This window comes from Neolamprologus brichardi, chromosome 12, assembly GCF_056152115.1.
Source record: "Neolamprologus brichardi isolate AB-2024 chromosome 12, ASM5615211v1, whole genome shotgun sequence".
Taxonomy (NCBI): domain Eukaryota; kingdom Metazoa; phylum Chordata; class Actinopteri; order Cichliformes; family Cichlidae; genus Neolamprologus; species Neolamprologus brichardi.
The window spans coordinates 33,381,013-33,403,571 of NC_142115.1; the positions used below are offsets into that span (position 1 = coordinate 33,381,013).

The 22,559-nt window shown below is 39.0% G+C and overlaps 1 protein-coding gene across 1 annotated transcript; it reads left to right on the top strand.

Annotated features, from left to right (window-relative positions):
• The first annotated feature begins 247 nt into the window (after positions 1 to 247).
• slc12a2l (solute carrier family 12 member 2-like) lies at positions 248 to 21,613 on the top strand. Its single transcript, XM_087849423.1, has 26 exons — positions 248 to 972; positions 2,847 to 2,969; positions 3,982 to 4,057; positions 4,981 to 5,076; positions 5,228 to 5,367; positions 5,455 to 5,565; positions 6,649 to 6,757; positions 6,878 to 7,005; positions 7,316 to 7,400; positions 7,661 to 7,809; positions 13,662 to 13,769; positions 13,939 to 14,062; positions 14,158 to 14,259; positions 14,546 to 14,701; positions 15,652 to 15,751; positions 16,048 to 16,159; positions 16,256 to 16,396; positions 16,479 to 16,585; positions 17,604 to 17,683; positions 17,756 to 17,896; positions 18,355 to 18,468; positions 18,713 to 18,824; positions 18,928 to 19,014; positions 19,362 to 19,497; positions 19,578 to 19,645; positions 20,916 to 21,613. Exons 1-26 carry the CDS (start codon positions 523 to 525, stop codon positions 21,049 to 21,051), a joined length of 3,291 nt encoding a protein of 1,096 aa, XP_087705549.1. The 5' UTR covers positions 248 to 522; the 3' UTR covers positions 21,052 to 21,613.
• Positions 21,614 to 22,559: the final 946 nt, after the last annotated feature.

The window sequence follows — 22,559 nt, forward strand, 5'->3', positions numbered from 1 at the left end:
GTGAAAACTAAACATGCTCATATGCTTTACAAACTTTATGAGGAGGAACTCTGTTGCTCTACCCTTTGTCTAAGCGTCGTGTTAGTCTCTTCCTCTTGACTGAAACGCGCTGGAGCGCGTGCCGGAGTTTGGTGCGTAATGGACACCGATCCATCCTTTCTACTCTTGCCTCCTCCTCATTGTTCTCCGTGTTCCTGGCATGCTGGGCTGTCTCCAGAGTCCAGAGAGAGGAGGAGACAAAGCCAGAGATGACAATAAATCGTCTGAGTCACCATCTGAGGGAGAGACAGAGGGAGTGAGAACGACTTCGTGTCCTTTACGCATGTTATGAGCACTTTCAGAGACGCTTGTCGTGCGTCCTGGCGCATCCAGTGATTAGAGGTTTCCAAAGTACAGCGGAATAGTAAATGACTGTATTTCAGTTTATCCGTGTTTGGAATTAAATGTGGCAGCTTCCCTGTAGTTTTGGAGCAGGTGCTTTTTCCCGCTAACCGTTTGTCTCTCGGTGCATCACTGACAGAAATGTCGGGTCAGAAACCGTCGTTGAAGAGCGACGACTCCGCGCAGAGCCGCTTTCAAGTGGATGTGGTGACGGAGGCATCATCTGCAGCGCCCGGTCCGGCTGCCCCCTCTGCTCCGGCATCCACTGATGGATCCAGACCTCCCGAGGAGTCCAAAGGCCGGTTCAGGGTGGTGGGCTTCATGGATTCGGGCGCGATGGACATTGGACTCCCACCTGATGTCTCCCATGAGCCGGACACAGCAAAAAGCGACTCAGTCAGCCTCCATTCAACTGGCACGGGGCACACTCACATCTCTGACTCCCACTCCAACACCTACTACATGAGGACCTTCGGACACAACACTATAGACGCCGTGCCTAACATTGACTTCTATCGGCAGACAGCCGCGCCATTTGGGGAGAAGTTGACCAGACCGTCGCTGTCGGAGCTACACGACGAACTCGATAAGGTAACAAAAACATTTTTTTATTGGCTTCGTTATTAAATGATGCTATTAAATTTGTTATTAAAATAGTTGATCTCAAGTTTCACATCAAACACAACGAAGGCGAGAGTAAAGAAAGAGTCACGTTATGGTAAAATCGTCAACTTTAAAAGGCAGTTTAGACGCCGAGAGTTGAAAAGTTATTTCCCAGATTTAAAAACAGAACTAACACGTCACTACGCACTTCCCTGTTCACCTGACACAAGTCAGTTCATTTTTCAGTAAACAGAAAAGATTCCCTTCGCTCTTCCCTCAACACAATACCGCTTCTCATGACCCTGCAGGCACCCCCAGCCGCGCTCCCACTCCTTACATACAGTTCAAGGTAACAGACCACCATTGTACAATAACAGTGAGCCAGAACACCAACTGGGCAAAGCACCACCATGACCTTTAGGCGTGCCTTCATTTAAACAGTGAAAAAACACGAAAATCAGGCATCTCGTAAAGGTGTCGCCCTACTTCCAGTTGTGCTTCTTGTTGAACAAGTTCACTAAAGTACATCCAAAGTTATTGTTTTGGTGATGGAATTGGACAGTCTGACACATCTCTCCAAATTCTCCCAGTCTGGCAGTGGATTGGGATCCAGTGACAGTGAAGGCCATATGAAGTGATCTGTGTTATTTATCATCAAGTCATCTTTGCCTCTGATTCACTCACATTTTTCTTTTGATTTGTCATAGAAATGAAATGTGTTTTTCTTGATTTCATGCGTCAAAAATCATAAATTTCACTGGTTCTAATTTCTGTGGTTAAGCCTGTAAACTGTCTCTTGTATTTTTATTTTTATTTTTATTTTTATTCCTATTTATTCTATTTATCCCCTTTGTATATTTTATCTATATATGTCTTTGTATTTATATATGTGTGTATATATATATATATATATATATATATATATATATATATATATATACATATATATATATATATATATATATATATATAATATTCTTAACTCTGTAACTTCTGTCGGTGCTGTGCTTTTTGGAAAACAAATTTCCCAGAGGAACCCACCCGAGGGATTAATAAAGTTTTATCTTATCTTATCTTATCTTATCTTATGACTGGACTCAAAATCAAACCTGATGAAGGGGCCAAACTGGAGGCACTTTCGTGTGTTTAGTGGAATTGTTCCTTGTATGTGCACATACACAGATATTTAGCCATCTCACAGAATCACCAGCATACACGGACATCAGTTTGTTTGCTTGAGCGAGGCTGTGGATAACTAACTGCTTTGCTGCTGTGGAGGTCATGGAAAATGAGTTATACTGCACATGAAATGATTTCACTTATTATATAACAAAGCCACAGAAAACGAATTAACACACTATCTTTATCCTCATTGTGGTGAAACACCACCTTTAAACCAAAGATGTAAGTTTCCAACCCAGGTAAGTTTAGTTAACTAAACAGTTTTACATTTTCAGATGTCATATTTCAATTTGAATCCACTTAATAAGTAGATAATTAAATAGTAAAATGTTTTAAATCAAATATATATTGAAATAAATAAGATAAGACCACATTTATTCATTGCTTTTATTTTTTCCTGTATACTATTGACCAGTCAATCAACTTATTTAACTTCTACCCAGAGTTTCAGATTTTCTGTTAGGATTAGCATTACATAAAACATTTAAAACATATATATATTTATCATTTGACTAAAAAACTTCTCTCTCACAAAACTAAGACCACTGACTGTCTAATCAGAACTCAAGAGTCGCAAGTTCTCAACTTTTAAGTGATTGTAATTATCCTGTTGATTGTTAGGCTTCAGCTCTGTTCAAGTTTCTGTTTTCCTGACTTGTCTGGATTTTTATTCCCATCAGGAGCCCTTTGAGGATGGTCTGGCCAATGGAGAAGAACCATCGGCAGCTGAGGAAGCGGCAGCACTGGCAGCGAAGGAGGCCAAAGGAGGAACTGTCAAATTTGGTTGGGTTAAAGGAGTCCTGGTTAGTGTTCATGTCATGAATGAAAGCACAAGGTGCACTCTGCTTCTTCTTGTGGTATTTAAATGTGTTGAACTACTTAAACAAAACTGTAAACAGTCAACTTTCTTCCCACAGAGCAGGCAAGAATGAAACCCTTTAGTGTCCCATAATTAGACAATCAAATACATAATCTCATCATCTTAAGGTATAAAATGTATTTTCTCTGGTTATATTCTTGTCAGGTTGGATCATTTGAGAATAATTCTAGATTTAGGAAATGTAAACAAACTTCAAGTAAGCTAAGCTAAAATATTGCAGAAACTGGTTCTGCATAGAGTCTACACAGTGGTGATCAGGGGTGGAAATGTGCTGCCTCTCATCTGAATATTACTGCATCAATGCGCTGTATAGACGTATAGAAGCTTGTCTGTCATATTGCGCATGAAAAGCTTGTTATTAAGGTTGGTGCAGGAAGGAAGACAGTATTCTCTACCCAAAAGCAAATGATGTATGACATAAATATAGCATCGTCCTTTTCTCAGGTATTTTGGCTTTCTTTTTGGCAGCTGTAAGGTTTAATTCAATTCAGTTTTATTGAATTGAATCACCTTGAGGCGACAACAACAGTCGCTTCAAGGCGCTTTATATTGTAAGGTAGACCCTACAATAATACATACAAAGAAAAACCCAACAATCATATGACCCCCTATAAGCAAGCACTTTGGCGACAGTGGGAAGGAGAAACTCCCTTTTAACAGGAAGAAACCTCCAGCGGGACCAAGCTCAGGGAGGGGCGGGGCCATCTGCTGCGACCGGTTGGGGTGAGAGAAGGAAGACGGGATAAAGACATGCTGTGGAAGAGAGACAGAGATTAATAATGAGTGTGATTGAGTGCAGAGAGGTCGATTAGCACAGAGTGAATGAAAAAGGTGACTGAAGAAGAAATACTCAATGCATCATGGGAATCCGCCCCAGCAACCTACACCTGTTGTCTGTCTTTACGTTTTAACTGACTTCTGTTTGTGTGTTGCAGATCCGCTGCATGCTGAATATCTGGGGTGTGATGCTCTTCATCAGAATGTCCTGGATTGTGGGACAGGCTGGAATTGGTGGGTACAAACAATTAGTGACTCAGGAAAATGTGTCACACCCTTCATCACCCAGTGCTCATGTGACAGGCTTACATGCAAACAAACGTTGCTTTGCGAGCCATCAGAATATTAAACAGCTTGTTTGCAGAAAGAAGATGAACTGAGAGGCTGAACCAAGATAAATGAGGATTGTTTTGAACTGATTCATGCTATTCATGCATGCGTAAGGAGGGAGGCTGCTTTTAAGGTCTGATTTTGTTCAAGCTACTCTAGTAATGTCTAAGCATAAAATCACGGAGTCTGAAATAAGCAGAAAAGGTCTCTTTTAAATTTAAGTAGAGATAAAAGTATTAAACAGTCCTCAAACCACACAGTAAAACACCTAAATGGACTGCATACTATCTTTAAGTTGTGCATAAAGGTACAGCAGAACCAGCTAGGAAATGGTGTGCTGGCTACACACTGACAAGGTTTCAGATCAATTACATTATGCATTACTGCTCATTTCTACTGATAAGTCATTAAAAATAGCTCCTCTATGTTTTGCAGACTGCTTATTGACCACATAAGCTCGTGTACAAATATAGCAGGCACTAGCTCTAGCTAGTTAGCGTACTATAATAGAGTTTTTTCTTAGAATTTTATTTAATCTTACCTGTGATGATGAACTGAATCTAAAAATAAATAAATATATAACCTGCGAGGAAGCCCATTTGGCCCATATGCATGTTTTATATTTTGTTTTCAACTGATTGAAGACTGCTGATTTTTGCTCATTTGCCTGTAACGTCTTGATACATTCTCAATCATCCAGGAAAATAAATCTCCAAAAGTTGATTCTGTTCATCTGGACGTAGCGTTTTTCTACGTCCAGATGAACAGAATCAACTTTTGGAGATTTGCCTGTAACTTCACATATTTTTCATGTTTTTGTAAAACAGGACTGACCATTGGTATCATCTTGATGGCCACTGTGGTCACCACCATCACCGGTCTGTCTACATCTGCTATAGCGACCAACGGCTTTGTACGAGGAGGTGAGACCCATATAAGACATTTTACTTTTACAAAAGGTCTTTAACGTCTAGAATTTCAAAACTAAACCTACAAATGGACTAGAAACTGCTCAAAATGTGTGACAGCAGCAATAATTTATATCACTTAACATCTGAATTTCATGCCGTCCAGGAGGAGCATACTATCTGATCTCCAGAAGTCTGGGGCCTGAATTTGGAGGCTCCATTGGTCTTATCTTTGCCTTCGCCAATGCCGTAGCTGTGGCCATGTATGTCGTAGGCTTTGCAGAGACAGTCGTTGAGTTGCTCAATGTAAGAAATGCTCTGGTGTACTTACGGAAATCTCTCTGTGATATGCGAAAGATTCTCATATCGAATTAACCTGTTAATTGGTTGCAGGACGTTGATGCCTTGATGACTGATGAGCTCAATGACATTCGTATCGTTGGGACTTTGACCATCATCTTGTTGTTGGGAATCTCTGTAGCTGGGATGGAGTGGGAAGCCAAGGTATAATTACAACAATGCCCCAGAAAAAAACTTCAAAACCAAAGGCTTCAGTGAGATTTCAATAAAAGGGCATAAATCATTTGTGTCCTTAAAAATGTTGATTGTGTATTTCTCGTCAAAGCTGCTGAGTTAACTTTGGGATTTGGAGCTTTTAAGAAAAGGTCTGCCAGTGTATGTGTTCATTTCTGAATGCAAATCTGCAATCAAACTAAATATAAATCAAAAAAGAACAATTTTTGGTGCGTTAGTGGCATGGCTACAGTATTAAAAAAAAAACACCCACCGGTCCAGACTGACCTATATCTACAAATACTGAAACAATTCAAATGAAATCTTGCACTCATAAACATGTAACCAAGACATTACAATCTCATGATGTCTTTCTAGCACCAGAATTAAGCATGTACTTCATTTAGAGGATATAAAGTACTGATACAATTGATATCTGGATCGATCCCTCCACCTCTGCCTCTACCTACCTCTGTATACATTGGTGATTTGAGTCTCTGCACAGACAAAGCATACTCTGCTCAATCATCCCTCATGACACTAATGGAGATAACAATTCAAAAAGTAAATATCTGCATGTTATATTTAATATGACTTGAAATAAACTCACCGGGAAGGTGTTGAGGGAAGTCAAGGAAGCTGAGGGAAATCATCCCACAGAAGTCTTTATAACTGGTTTCCTCCTCAGAGCCAAAGGTGATGCCTACTGGCCATTAAAAAGAAGTTTGAGATAGTTTGAGATTTTTATAATATTTCATATCTGAAAGATACACTCATCTCATATATAGACTGTTATATAGACGGTTTATGTCCAGAGATCCTGGATTAATCAAACATCTGACAGGCCTGATTACTGGATGCAATTTATTCACTTCAAGGCACAGTTAGTTAATTGCTGGCGTCACCTAAATTTATAAAATCCTGGTATTAGTAAGCTATCTCATCTGTAGGCCAGCACCCCAAATTCAAACACATCAACCAACATACATGTTTGTAACAGGGTGATTTTAACTGAGAAACTGGAGCAAGTCTCTCTTCTTTCTTACTCATGTGTTTTCTTCTACTGTCCATCAGGCTCAGATTGTCCTCCTGGTGATTCTGCTGGCAGCCATTGTTAACTTCTTCTTTGGATCCTTCATGCCATCAGAAAGCAAAGAGCCTAAAGGATTTTTCGGATACCGCAGTCAGTCTGCATTCTTGTCATTTCTTCACACGGGGATTAGCATCCTCTAAATTCAGTGTTAGGATTCGTGTTGATAATCTATCTTACTTATTCTTCTCTCTTGGTTCTTTTCTCTTACAGCGGCCATCCTTTTAGAGAACTTTGGTCCAGAATTCAGAGATGGGGAGACGTTTTTCTCCGTATTTGCCATTTTCTTCCCCGCAGCTACTGGAATTCTGGCTGGAGCCAACATCTCCGGAGACCTGACCGTGGGTTTTTCATCTTTGTACATTTATATAAATTCAAGTGATGATTTTGGTCATAAGTTGTGACAGTATTGCTTTTTGGTTACACAGTAACCAGATCACACAGAGACTTGTGAGAAAAGAAAACTCACCTTCCAAAGTTTTTCTTTTTTACATAGAATCTTTACAATTTTTACAAGTTTATAATTTTTGAGTTTAGTTGTTGTTCTTTTTTTTAAATGCTCATACTTCATGCACCTGATGTTTGAGATGTATAAGATAATTCATCCTTTCCAATAAATTAAAATAAAAATGTATCCCATTCTCTCTTTAGGATCCTCAGTCTGCAATACCTAAAGGCACTCTGTTGGCAATCCTCATTACAGGGCTTACCTATGTCGCTGTCGCCATCTCTGCAGGTAGATACACTTTAACAGTTGTGCACCTGAGATAGATAGATGGATGGATGGATGGATGGATGGATGGATGGATGGATGGATGGATGGATGGATGGATGGATGGATGGATGGATAGATAGATAGATAGATAGATAGATAGATAGATAGATAGATAGATAGATAGATAGATAGATAGATAGATAGATAGGTTTAGAAGTAAAAGCTTTGTATACATGTCACTTTACCGATTACTGATCTACATCTGGTTGTGCTTCCTGCAGGTTCCTGTATTGTGAGAGATGCAACTGGTGACCACAATGACACAGTGAGCCCCACAGTGAACTGCACCGATGCTGCCTGCACGCTCGGCTATGATTTTTCCATCTGTAAGGAGGGAGGCTGTCCATTTGGCTTGATGAATGACTTCCAGGTAACACTGAAGCAGATGATCTTAACACTACCTGTTTTCTTGGTACTTGCCGTGTTGATTGTTCCAAAGATTATGGCGAACATATCACAATTCATAATTCATATCATAATTGTGACAATGACCAGTTTTGAGTTTGAGTATAACTTTGGCATAAAACTGTGTAAAATAAGTTATTTATAAAACCCTGCTTTGATGTGGGGATACTGCGCGTTTACTTTATGACCACTGTGATAGGAATTATGAGATCTAATCAATTAAGTGCGAGATGCAAGGTGCTTGAATTATAAACAGGATGTCATGTTTTACAAACAGTGGGTTAAATTAGAAAGAAGTTGCATTAATAAAAGACAGAATTGTGCTTTTAGGAGGGAGAGAGGAAAATATATTTTGTTTCTCTTTTGGTTCGTGGCCATTAATGACTAAACCCTCATTCATGCGCTATTATCTGTGAGTAAATATCAAAGCTGTTACCATCTGTGTAAGTAGATTTTTTGGCTCCCAGCTGCACATGTGAGACTATTTAAGTTTTTTATTTATTTTTATGATGAGCATCTTTTATGGATCAAGTGTGCGCACACCACTGGGAAGGATCTTAAGATTAAGTTCAAGTAAATGAGGGTCTTGAGCACCACCTGGTGCAGCATCCCTTCTTCCTCTTGTGGCTAAAGGCAGTTTATTTCGACTCAGCTGGATGTTTGGGCTCTTTGCTTTAATGCTAATCAGATGATTGCTTGGCAAAGCTGCTAAAGGTCAGGGGCTGAAATTGGTCCGTTTCTTCCTGCTGCTATGAAATATTAAAAGTACTTTATGCTCAACTAGGGTACCGATGAGTTCACCCCGGCAGAAAGATGCGTCGGGATACAAGCAGAGAAAAAAGTCAAGCTTAATTCGTATAGCACCTTTTCATGCAGGTCAGTCAGATCACTGACAAGCTGTTTACAGGCCGGAGCAAAACTAATTGTAAAAACACAGAAAGTAAAATAAAGTTTCAGTAGACTGCAATTACACTACAATGTAAGAAATAAAATAAAAAGAGATTAAATAATATAATACTGGATAAATTGGATTAAAAGGAGAACATCACAGATGAGTACACATAAACAAATACAATTAAACTGTAGTAAGTAAAGCAGAAAAAATTAGTAAAGTAAGTAATGTCTAAAGTATACCCAAGCCTGCTTTAAATTTACATTTAAAAACTTAGTTCAGTTTTATTTTGCATAGCGCCAACTCACAACAAAAGTTTGTTTTTTTTAAATATAAAATAAAGAACCTACAAAAGAGAAAACACCAAGATACAAATGACCTCTATGAGCTGCACATGGCAACAGTTGGAAGGAAGAACTCACTTTTAACAGGAAGAGTCCTCCAGCAGAAACAGACTCAGCGAGGGGGAGCAATGTGCCATGACTGGTTAGGGTCTGCAGGGAAAGCAAAGTAAGAAAAGGAGAGCATCGAAAATGTGTGTTAGAGTCGCAGCAAGTTGGGTGAGGTGACCAGGATGCCACCACGGTATGGAAATTGATGCTTTCAGCTGATATTAAGACACATTAAGAGATATTTATTGTTTACTTCAGTCAAAAATTCCAGACAATCCTAGGAAATTGTATTACATAAAGTCGTTTGCACACAGGCAGCTTGATGTGAATTGAATCACCCACTTCTATTGTTTCCAGTGGAAGCCTACACACTGGCGTCAGTGCTGTGTCAGGATGCAAAACTGTCCCATTTCCTGTCGTCCACACACCTCCACAAAAACAGCTGTTTAATCAGACTGACAGCGTTTTTACACATAAACTGTGTGAGCAGTGGGTACTTGAAGACACAGACACACAGGTGAAAGTAGTCAAGACAAGTGAGGACTGAAAGACATAAAGCCAAAAAAGACACAAGTAAAAACTAACTATACACTCAGCAGGACAAGACTGACACTACACACAGTAAAGATGAGCATACAGACCAGGAAACACCAGCAGACAGAAAAACAATAATTAAAATTAAAAAACAAATATCACCACAGTCCAACTTCTGTGGAACCAAATCTCTCTGTAGCATAAAGCAACAATCCAAATTCAACAAACTATGATAAATGTATTCATTTTCTTGACTGAGCAATATGATGGCATATATGGCAAGACAACTGAAATCTCTGTATGCATTTTATGTGGACCAAACTGTATCTCAGAAGACTTTTTGAGACGTGCAACAATTGAATCCAAGATATTTTCATTTTATGGATTAAATTAAATGTCAGTAAACTGTCCATGTATATGTTTGACAGTCTGCACAGGCACTGGGTGCACATTTCTGCTGTTATTATAACTCGTTTATATAAGTCATACTTAAAAAAATGGTACTTAACACGCGTGTGAATGAGCAAGACTGCTGCTCTGACCCTCTTTTACTGTATGTGCTTGTAATGTAGATGGCTGGAGTGTGTGTGTCTGTGTGTGTGTGTGTGTGTGAACAAGAGAGAGAGAGAGAGAGATGAAGCTGTTCTCAAACAAAGTGCAGCAGAAATAATAGCGACTGTTGTTTTGAGTCACAAGGTTCTCGTGGCTCAGTGCTGAATGAGAGCATTGAAAACATCCACCTACACACACACACATACACATGCGCACACAGAGCTCACTGACACTGATAGCGCTGACATGTTGCAGCACTACAGACCGAAGCAGCTGCCCGAGTTTGATTATTACTGTTGCTGAAGAAGAAAAGCAGATCTGAATGAATCTGATTGTCTTTGACCCTTTAATGCCTTTGAATCATATTTGCTACATAAGTTTCTGAGACCTCTGTCTCATCAACATGATCAATACTTGCCATAATTTCTAAATGTTATGGACAAAACTCTTTTTTTTGTCTAAAATTAAGATTGTTGTTAACAAAAAGTTGCCAAAAACACCCAAAGTATCAATTGCGATACAAAAAATATATAATAAAAATATATCACACACAACATGATATAGCAAAAAAAAAAATGTGGATTTTGTTATAAAGGTTAATAAATATCTCAGTTCCAAAAAAAATCAGAATTTTCTGGCGATTTTTTTGATGGGTTTGGTCTTCGACATCATACATTGTTCGTAGGATCTGTGTAGAGCTGTCCTCCCTCCTTCACTTCAATCAGATATGAAAATATTCTCTCTTGAGATGATTTATACTCTTTTAGGAGCAAACTCAGTTGAATGTAGAGATGGGAATCACCATACATCCCACGATACAATATTATCACAATACTTAACGCACGATACGATATTATTGCAATTTTTAAAAATATTTTGCGATATTCAGATTCTGTACATAAAGGTAAACTTTATCAATATTCATTTGATCTAATATCAAAGTCTCACACTCAGTCTTTCTCTCATTTCAGTTTTATTGTTGACAAACTGAACGGTTTGTATTACAGTCTAGTCCAACTTAACTGAATCAACCATCTGGTACAATTATAGCTATTCTGAACTATGCAATTTATGAAAACTATGCAGCCCCTTCAGCAACTGAAGAATTTGAAAGTAAATTAAAACAAAATATAATTTTACATTAAATAAAAAAGTTTTAAACTTAATTAAAATAAAACATGTCTTAAATTAAAATAAGTAAACTGTCATGTTTATTGCTGCCAAAAAAAAGTTCAACACATTTGGACAGTGAAGGAATGTCAGGATTCTTGCTCAGAAAAAGGATCAACATGCTCTGAAGTCAGAGCACAAAAACCTTTTTTGTAACAAAATATCAATTTCTGCTGTCCCTGTATCCATACATTATTAGCAAACAAAATATCACGATACTACACAGTATCAATTTTTTCCCCCACCCCTAGTTGAATGGGTGATGTTTTTGCACCAAATATCTACGTCACTGCTTCATAATGATGCACCTCGTCCCAGTGAGTCGAGCAGTCCTGCTTCAGAATACACTTTTAAAATCTCAGCGTTGCTTTCTCATGTGCAGAAATGTTCACGTGGATTGTGATTTTCACCAAAAACACACAAAAAACGTTCAGGACCTCCTACCCGACCGTGCAAGAACAAGCTGTTTTCAGCCGTTTTTAACTAAATTTTGATACCAGGACCATCTTCTAAGCATTATTTCAACTGTACTAAATACAATTTCTAATAAAGTCATATCTGAATACAATGGGTGTGAAATTTAAAAATAACATTGGTATTCAGATTTTCAATATAAAGTTTCAAATATATCTGTGAAGGTTCCCAGTCATCCAGGTCATCGTAGTCAAAGGAGCTTGCAAAGAAAAGCGTCTGGACTTCTTTAAGTTGCTTGAAGACGTTTCACCTCTCATCCGAGAAGCTTCTTCAGTTCTAAGGTCAAATGGTGGAGAGTCCCAGATATAAACCTAGTGGGAGTGTCCCCCCAAAGAGGGACAAAAGGACCCCCTGATGATCCTCTAATTGCCTGAGCCAAGGTGTGAAACTGGGTGTGGGTCCCAATCAGCCAGGGTTTCGGGTGAGCTCATTGTGAAACCTGGCCCCACCTTATCATGCGAATTCCTGAGGTCGGATGGCCCAGGATGTGAGTGGGTGTTAAGGCGTCTGGGAAGGGATCTCAAAACTGGATTATAGATGGCAGGTTTAAATCTGGGACTCCCCACCATTTGATCTTAGAACTGAAGAAGCTTCTCGGATGAGAGGTGAAACGTCTTCAAGCAACTTAAAGAAGTCCAGACGCTTTTCTTTGCAAGCTCCTTTGACTGTTTCAAATATACCATATTTGGTATATTTTTCTTGCAGCAGAAGGGCGGAGGGCACTAAAGTATCAATCGGTTAGGGGTGCTCAACTGAACATATGTGTCACAGTAGTTAATTAAAACTTTAGTAATATAAGTAAAAGTGTTATGACATCATGCGCCAAAAGAAAACTTTCACGAGTTAAAGGCAACAAAGTTACAAAATGCAAAACAAGCATCCACTGATTCTGAGATCTTCTGTGAGGGGTCAGCTATGACAGACAAAAATATATCTGCAGCCTATAACTTGGAAAACATTGTATTATGCAGGTACACGTGCTTTCATGAACTATAATATTTGTGCTAAAATGGTGGGAAGATTTTTCAGACGTGTTTGATTTTATAGAAAAGTAACTAAAATTCAGAGGGGGACAGTTGTGTCACTTTGCCGTGCACATCTGTCAGAACCTCTGTCCTAGACATACCAATATTATCAGAGTAGAAAAAGCAATATTCACTCTCGAATATCAGGTTGTACAAGCAAATGTTGCATAAATATAGGAAATGTGACGGTACTGTACTTGCGTTTCAGTGCTATCGCAGATGTGGCGGCAATGCTGGGGCTGTGTAAGGCAGCACAAGTGCAGCGACAGTAACATCGTGGCTTGTGGCAAAAACTCACAAAAAACTGTCAATGGAAATATCTTTAAAATGCTTCAATTTGTGCTTCATTTTAGTTTCGATTAAGCTTGAGTACTGTATGTGTTGTGCTGTCAAAAAATGACAGAACATAATAACAGATATTTAAATCATCTGACAGAAACCTCAGAGTTAATTTAGAAGCAAATTTACAGAAAACACCTCTGTGGAAATGGCACACGAGTGACATGATTCAGGTAGAAGAAACACAGTCACACAGGTGGAATATTGAGTGAATTATTATAATAATAATAACAATTAATGAATTATTGAAAATAGAAGAAATGAAGGTCACACTGCACACCATCAATTATCTACAATAAAATCAGAGACTTTAAAACTCCGCTAACATTGGCCAATGTATATAATCTATCTCTCCAAATACCTGAATCATGTGACTTTTTATATCCTCTAAATGTTTATTGGTCAGCGTGACTTTAAAAGATGCTCCTGTGTCGTGCAGGTTATGAGTCTGGTGTCGGCCTTCGGTCCTCTGATCACCGCGGGGATTTTCTCGGCCACTCTGTCGTCAGCTCTGGCCTCGCTCGTCAGTGCACCCAAAGTCTTCCAGGTCAGAACCATAAAGCTCCAATTTATTTCTGTTTCAGCTGTTTTCGGACTTATTTCCTCATCTGCCCGCTCCTGATTGTTTCAAAGTTGCTTGACGAACCTGCCAACATTACTTCTATGTTTATTAAACTGAGTGATTTCAAAGTTAATAAAAGCTGTATTTATTCCAGGCTCTCTGCAAGGACAACATCTATCCTGGACTTAGTGTGTTTGCAAAGGGTTATGGCAGGAACAATGAGCCGCTCCGTGGTTACGTTCTGACCTTCTGCATTGGTCTTGCCTTCATCCTGATTGGTGAGCTGTTTAAGTAAACCTTCAGCTCCTGCATAAGAAACATAAAGAATAAAAATATCTACAAAAAAATGTTAAACCTGTCTTTTGTCCACTAGCGGAGTTGAACATCATTGCTCCAATCATCTCCAACTTCTTTCTGGCCTCGTATGCTCTCATCAACTTCTCAGTTTTCCATGCTTCCCTGGCCAGCTCTCCAGGTAATCTGTGGAACTGTAAAGGAATTATGACTAGATTATAGATTATATGAAAATTACCACAGTGTTATGCTAGTATTTCTGAAAGTTTTCTCAATCTTCCTTGTCTTGACTCATCTCTTAATGGCATTTTAGCTAGTATACAAATTGGTGAATGATGTTTATAGTACAAAAAGTCCTTTGTTGTTGTTTTTTCACTGTACTAAACATAATTTCTATTAAAAACATCAAAAGAAATCCCTCTGTTTGGCCTGTTAACGTCTGATCTACTCTCACCCCTCCACTACAGGGTGGCGCCCCAGCTTCAAATACTACAACATGTGGGTATCCCTTGCCGGGGCGATCCTGTGCTGCGTGGTGATGTTTGTCATTAACTGGTGGGCGGCCCTCGTTACGCTGCTCATTGTCCTCGCGCTCTACATCTACGTCAGTTACAAGAAACCTGGTAAGAAGACAATGGCACAACATTTGATCCTTTCCAAACTTCTAACAACGACCTGCTCACCAATATGAAGCTCTGGGTCAGGTACTTCCAGCTGATTTCACGCGGCACCATTTAGTGGCCGTTTCTTTAATGGCTACTAAATGTGGGTGTCACCAAAGAACATCTAAATACTCAACACTTCCCATTCTCTGGATGTCCGACTTCTTGCGAGAATGAATGCACTGGTGTCATCCTCCAGTCACAGGGAAATTAAATAAAAATAGAGCAACTGCAGCAAAAAATGATATATAAATTAATACAAATAAATAAAAAATGCATGGTACTGATACCTGAGCTCAGGACGGCTGACATATTTAATGTATGTAACTCTTAGTTGTGCCCATTCTTTACTTGAGTGTTTCCATGTTTATCCACTTTTGCTCCTGTAGGAATTTTTTGGCTTATTAATCAATATGTTTGATTTCTCCCAACATTTTAAAAGAGATCTGTGTGTTAATTTAAATGGTGCAATGAACAGAATAATAATCTTATATCTGCAAGTTTTCTGGCCTGCTTCAGTTTTGACTCTGTATAGGTTCTGCATCTTGTCTTTTACGAGCTATCTGAGGAATTCAAGTAGCTCATGGAAAACAAACTAAATATAATCACTTAATAAACTGTGATGTATTATTTAAAACATATAATGCAAAGCAGTTAACATTAGTCCCACCTGCACAACCTGCAACAATACTTACAATATTAACATATTAATATTACATATACTGCATTATGCACTTTTACTTTCTTTAATGTTTATCTTGATTTATCCTATTATGAATTCATCTTTTATATGCTGCAATTAATGATAACGACCATGATGATGATGATGATGACTGTCATTATTATATTGTGGACAACTGAACTCTATGAGATGACCAATCTACTCAAATTCAAACTGCTGTTTCCTCTAGATGTGAACTGGGGTTCATCCACTCAGGCTCTGATCTACAACCAGGCTTTGACTCACTGCCTGAACCTCACCGGAGTCGAGGACCACGTTAAAAACTTCAGGTCAGCATGAAGCTTCAAGTGGAGCTGAACTCATGGACTAAAAGTGACTGAAACAAAAACCAAACCCTACATTTAACTCTAGACATGCTGACCTGGTAGATGTTACAAGGTTAATTCTCGGCACATGTAACCAACACAAAGGCATTCAGTAGTAACAGTGGAAACTTGGCTCTAACTGAATTTAAATGATCAAAATTTAATCCAATTTTAAAAGTAATTATTTAAACCAAAATAACCTGACTTCTTGTTTTAAAACTACCTAAACTTGACCTTCTGTATAAAATGTATATCGACAGGCCGCAGTGTTTGGTGTTGACGGGTTATCCAAACGCTCGTCCCGCTCTGCTTCAGTTGGTGAATTCTTTCACCAAGAACGTCAGCCTCATGGTCTCCGGTCACGTCAGAACTGTACGTACCAAATGTCACCTGTTAGGTCTGCATGTTACGCTTTCTTTCACATGGCGGAAACATTCTGTGCTTCATCTCCTCCCACTCCTGCTCCAGGTGTCCCGTCGGTCGAACTTTAGGGAGCTGTATCAGGATTATGCCCGCTGTCAGCGCTACCTCAACAAAAAACGCATCAAGGCTTTTTATGCTCCTGTTTTTTCAGACAACTTGAGGCACGGAGCTCAGTTACTCCTGCAGGTACAGAAGAAGCCTTCTTTTTGCACCCTTCATCTTATATTAAAGTCACTATCTACAAATACGTGTTTCCTCCCCATGCTAGGCTGTTGGTTTAGGTCGTCTGAAACCCAACACACTGGTCATGGGTTTCAAGAACAACTGGAGTGATGGAAACATGAGAGATGTGGAGAATTACATCAACACTATACAGTAAGGGCTAATGCGTCTTTTTAAAGAGCTACCAACAACCAATTTTACAATCATACTGTTTTTTGTTGTGCTGTTATCATTAATCGCGTTAAAATGACGTTAACGCCATGTAGGCTCTCTCTATCAGATTGTAATGTTAAAAGTTAAGATTAAAAAAGTGGACTAATCTTTGTCTTTGATGCAATTTTGCAGCTGAGGTTCTGCATCACACTTGGAGTCATTTTTGTATAGCGTTTCATTTATTTATTTTAGGGATGCAACGATACCAATTTTTTCAAACCGATACGATACCGATACTTGGATCTGAGTACTTGCCGATACAGAGTACAAAAACCGATACTTCTACCACACACACAAATACAATTAATTGGAAGACAGGTTTTTATTTTATTCCCTGCCGATAAAAAATAAAATCTTACTAAAAATTACCACAAAAATTTCAAGTGAAAAATAAGCACTTCTGTTAAATTATTGCAGAGTCTCCACATTGTAATTTTACAAAATATCACTGAACTATTGGCACTGTCTGGGCGGTTGGGAATTTCATATCGCAGCTCGAGTATGCTGAGAAGACGGTGCAATCCTATGTTTTCCACGGCCGGCATTGGCTGGTCATCCAGAGCGATAAAATGAGTCAGAGCCTCCGTTATTTAAACTGCCCGTGGATTTTCTCTTGACATTTTTCTTCACTTTTCCAAAACCTGAGTTAAAGTTGGCTGTTCCACACTGCTGACATTTTGTTTAGCCTAGCTACAGCAGCCTCCAGTTTCTCTTTTTTTTTCTGGAGCCGCCAGTCTCACTCGTCTAACCCTGTGCCTGTTTAGCGCGGGATGTCCCCCTAGTGGCCAATCTAAAGAACTACAACAGAAATGACATGCCACCCTCTGATTAATGAAATAAGTTGGTATCAGTTAACTTTTACGAGTATGAGTACACACACATTTTACAGTATCGGCCCCGATACCAGATACCAGTATCGGTATTGGTGCATCCCTAATTTATTTATTTTTAATTCCAGTGATGCCTTCGACCTTCTGTTCGGTGTGGTAATCCTGCGGCTGCAGGAAGGACTGGACATTTCTCACATCCAGGGACAAGGTACGTCTGTCTTTTTCTTCACATCCATCACTTTGTCTACCTTCTGTTTACACTGTGCTTGTACCCCTGCAGACGAACTGCTATCATCCCACGAGAAGCCTCCAGTCATCACTAAGGATGTGTTGATTTCTGTCATTCCGGCTAAAGACTCAGATTCTGACTCCTGTCCTTCAAAAACCACCAGCAACCAGAGCAGCCCGCTCATCATGAGAGGTAAACAGTGAGGAAGAATTAAAATTATACCTCAGCTTAGCCTATTGCTCTAATGTTTACTTTTTATACAACTCTTACTGTCACAGGACTTGTTGTTCTTATATTTTATTCAAGTATTTCCATTTTAAGGCAGCTCATCGTTAGCGGTGAACAAAAAGGAAGAAATTAAATTGATCTCTTTTTCTTTTCTAGCCATGTGCTATATGGAAATAATTTAAAATCAGCAATGATTGAAATTGACTGACTTCTCGCCCAAAAAACATTTGGCACAATCCCTGCAGTCTCACGGCTAAGCTTGTAAAATATTCCATTGATTTATGTTTCTAGCATTTTTCTAGCAGCAAAAGTATATAAAAAATTAATTATTTGAACAGCTGAGGCTCTGTTTTACTATACTGTACTGTTGTGAACCCTGGTGATACAGCTCAGGAGCTTTTGTGTTTCTTTGACTTTACCAGAGACCAAGTCTCCTCTGAGCCTGACCGACCAGCGTCTGTTGGAGAGCAGTCAGCAGTTTAAGAAGAAACAGGGCAAAGGAACCATTGATGTGTGGTGGCTCTTTGATGATGGAGGTTAGTGTTCTCATTGTTATATGAAAATAAAAACATATCTGGTGAACTGACTTTGGGTCCCATGATTCTGTCAAAAAGTCTAAACATAGCTAACTGTTGGTTGTGATTTTGTGCTGTCGTGAAAAGCAAGTTTAAAAAATTAATAGACTTAAAAAACATTAAATCTGTGGTTCCCTGATCTATACTGGAAAACAGATTTTTGTTTTTTAATGACCTGTATAATCTCTGATGTGTTGGTTTGCAGGCCTGACTCTGCTGATCCCCTACTTGCTGACCAACAGGAGTAAGTGGGGCGACTGCAGGATCCGCGTGTTCATCGGCGGAAAGATTAACCGCATCGACCACGACCGCCGAGCGTGAGTCAACAGCTGCTTATCCACCTATGCCAAGCAATAAACTTTACTTGACTTTATATCCACATACATTTATTATTGTGTTTTTGTTTTTATGTCACGTTAGGATGGCCACGCTGCTCAGCAGGTTCAGAATCGACTTCTCTGACATAAACGTCCTCGGTGACATCAACACCAAACCCAAGAAACACAAGTAAGTCCTCTGAAACTTCCTGAGCTCAGCAGCTTTGATCACTATGGATTTACACTAAACACTATTGTGTTTTTAATGTCTTTAGCATCTGTGTTACGTGTCTAAATTGCTTACAAAGTGTTGGAAAGCCAAAGTCAAAAGGTGAATGATTTGTTCATGAATTCTTTTTTGAAATTTATCGATTACTTGATGACTGTGAAAGTCAACATGTAGAAAGTTTGTAATATTAAAAGTTTAAGTGCTTTGAAATTTTTTTTTAAATGTTCTTTAGACTGAAGCATTGTGTGGGGAGGATGAAACTGATAGCGCTACTCTAAAAACCTAATGTATGTGTTTTGTTTTCACAGTAAGCTGACCTTTAAGGAGCTGATCGAGCCGTACAGGCTGAAGGAAGACGACATGGAGCAGGAGGCTGCTGAGAAGCTGAAGGCCCAGGAGCCCTGGAGGATCACTGACAACGAACTGGAGCTCTACAAGGCCAAGGTCCGTCCTCATGTTGCAGACACACTCAGACCAATCACAGTCCAAGAGGTTTATGTAAATACACTGTGTGTTACTTTCAGACCAATCGTCAGATCAGGCTGAACGAGCTGCTGAAGGAACACTCCAGCACTGCCAAACTCATCGTCATGTAAGAACTTCGTAATAACTTTGTCATCATCGTGTCATCATTTGTTCTAATTTACAGACAAACTCGCATTTAAAAAACCTGGTTAACCCGGCTGCTCATTTCCATGAATCAGGTGTTTCTGTGTGAGCTTGCATCTTCTCCCTGTGCCTGTGTGGGTTCCCTCTGGGTACTCCAGCTTCTTCCCACACTCCAAAGACGTGCGTGTCATGTTAACTGGTGATTCTAAATACACCATGGGTGTGAATATGAGCATACAGCTGTCTATGTTAAAGTGGTGACTTGTCCAGTGTCCAGTGTGCACAACAGTGTCTTTGGATCCTGGAATACTCACTACCAAAACAATCATTAATTGACAAAATGATGCATGACAAGCCAATCACTGCTTGTATGGACACCACTTTCTGCAAAATGAAATAAAACCATAAGGGGCCAAATTAAATTCTTAGAACAATGAAAAAGAACACCAGTGAACTTACAAAAGCTTTGGACATTTAGCAAATGCACCAGGGGGATGTTAAAGAAGAACAATCTCCAGGAGAAAGGCGTAAGGTCCAAGTTCAACCATAAAGAAAATACAGAGGATTCACCACAACCATTTATCAAACTCAAGAACAACAAGTTAAACTTCACCAAAAAATCTCTAAAAATCTTCACTAATTCTGAAGCAGCATTCTGCCTGTTCAAGTCAACCTGTAACAACAGTGTGGAGAAGTCCTGGAACCATGTTTTATGCTTCGGAGCCGAAGAAGCAGCAGAGCTGGTGTGACGCATGGGCATGCATGGCTTCCAGCACCTCCTGGCCATGTGTGCAGCAGATTGTGAAACATGTTCCATCACAGTATTAAAAAAGGCATTTTATATATGATTGTGTTAACTTGTCCAACTAAACTGGAACCCAAAAAACAGTTAGCTATCCCGCGGATTTAAAGTTGAGAGTCTGAAATTTTGACTATATCTTAAACTTTGATACTGAAGAAATCTTAAGGCACTGATGACACTCAGGGAACTTCAGAAGCATTGAAGTGGAGTTAAATATAGAGTTAAAATAATGAGACATAAAGTGTGACTCATCACAGCTGTTACATATAAAGTAAATTAGACTTCTCACATTGAACTTAACATGTCAAAATAATTTGACCTTTAATGACATTAACTGCTCATAACTCATAATTACAAGATCATGCAGTCTTCTTTAGCTGCTCTGGGTTTGTTTTTGATATATATAAATATCATAAAAATTACATTTCTCTTTCTCTCTGTGTGTGGCTAGGAGCATGCCTTTGGCAAGAAAGGGCACAGTGTCGAGCGCCCTCTACATGTGCTGGCTGGAAACTCTGTCCAAAGACCTCCCACCACTGCTGCTGGTGCGAGGAAACCACCAGAGCGTCCTCACCTTTTACTCCTAACACACACACACACACACACACACACACACACACACACACACACACACACACACACACACACACACACACAAACACACACACAGAGTCATATACCTACTCTGCTCACGCACAAACATACAGTGTGTCTTGCTCTCCATATTTATTACAGTATGAGAAAGCCTCCGTCTGCACAAAAACAGAAACGTCGTCATGCTTTAAGCTTGTGAAACTGTCCAGCTGTGAAGGGAAAAATTATTAGGACTAATATTTTTTTTCCACTTGTCTTAAATCGATTGTTTTTAACGTGTTAATTAAACCCGGTCAACATTTAGATTTGACCATAACACTAACAGGTTGCTTGTTCTGTTTCCTCTGTGAGTTTTATGTGAATGAGAGTAACTACAGGTAAATTCAAGTAAAAGTTTATTTATAAGGATAAAAGTTTGGATTTGAGAATGTAAGCTTCTGTGATTATAAAATGACGTTTTTATGGTTTTTCCCCACTGGGTTCACAAAGAGAGATGCTCCATCTTTGTTAACTTTATTTTGTACTTTATTTTAATAAAGGATTAACTAAAACATATGCTTTATTGAAGTTTGGTTTTTGTCAGCTTTATTCCTGTTCCTGTATTAGTGAAGTACTTAAAGTCAAAATCAGAAAATAATCTCGTCCTCAGCAATGTAACTTTAATCTGATGACACAATTCTTTAGTGAAGGGCTGAAAAAAACAATTCACATAAACTCTTTTTTATTTGTATAAACTCCGTAAGATAGTGGCATTAGAGTAGAACAATGTATAACATATACACTCAATAGCCACTTTATTAAGTATACCTGGCTAGTTGGACCAACTTTCGACTTCAGAACGATCTTCATTTTTCATGACATAGATTTAACAAGATGATGAAAACAATCCTCAGAGAATTTTGTCCATGTTGACGTGATCGCTTCACATTTGTCAGCTGCACATCCATGATGAGAATATCCTGTCCCCAGCCATCAGAAGAGAAGTATACTGTGGTCATAATGGGATGGACATGGTCAGTGACAATACCTGATGCTTTCATGCTGTTTACACCAAATTTTGACCCAACCATGTGAATGTTGCAGCAGAAATGAAGACTTATCAGACTAGGCAACATTGTTTTTAATCTTTCATTGCCCAGTTTTGTCAATACCATTTTAATTATAGCCTCAGTTTTCTGTTCTGGAAGCAGCACATTGTGTTGTGTATTCAGAGATGCTCTCTGCATAACTTCTTTTGTAATGACTGGTTATTTAAATGATTGTTTCCTTCCTATTTTCACACAGAAAACTGATGGTTACTTTCTGATGATTATTGGGAACCTTTCTGTTTCTAAAAAGTCAAATCAGTCTCTCTGACACCAGCAACCATGCAATGTTCAAACTCATTTTAATTACCTTTCAGTGAGATTCCGATGCTCAGTTTGAACTTCAAAGGGTCAACTTATCAATGGCATTATGCCTAATTGCAACGGATTTCTTCTATGTAATAATTAGAGGACTC

What these genes read in the sequence shown, in the direction of transcription:
- slc12a2l (XM_087849423.1), top strand. Translation starts at nt 523, where the DNA reads ATGTCGGGTCAGAAACCGTCGTTGAAGAGCGACGACTCCGCGCAGAGC. An exon ending in GACCACGTTAAAAACTTCAG is followed by an intron (nt 15,752 to 16,047) that starts GTCAGCATGAAG and finishes GTATATCGACAG; the next exon opens with GCCGCAGTGTTTGGTGTTGA. An exon ending in TGGAGCTCTACAAGGCCAAG is followed by an intron (nt 19,498 to 19,577) that starts GTCCGTCCTCAT and finishes TGTTACTTTCAG; the next exon opens with ACCAATCGTCAGATCAGGCT.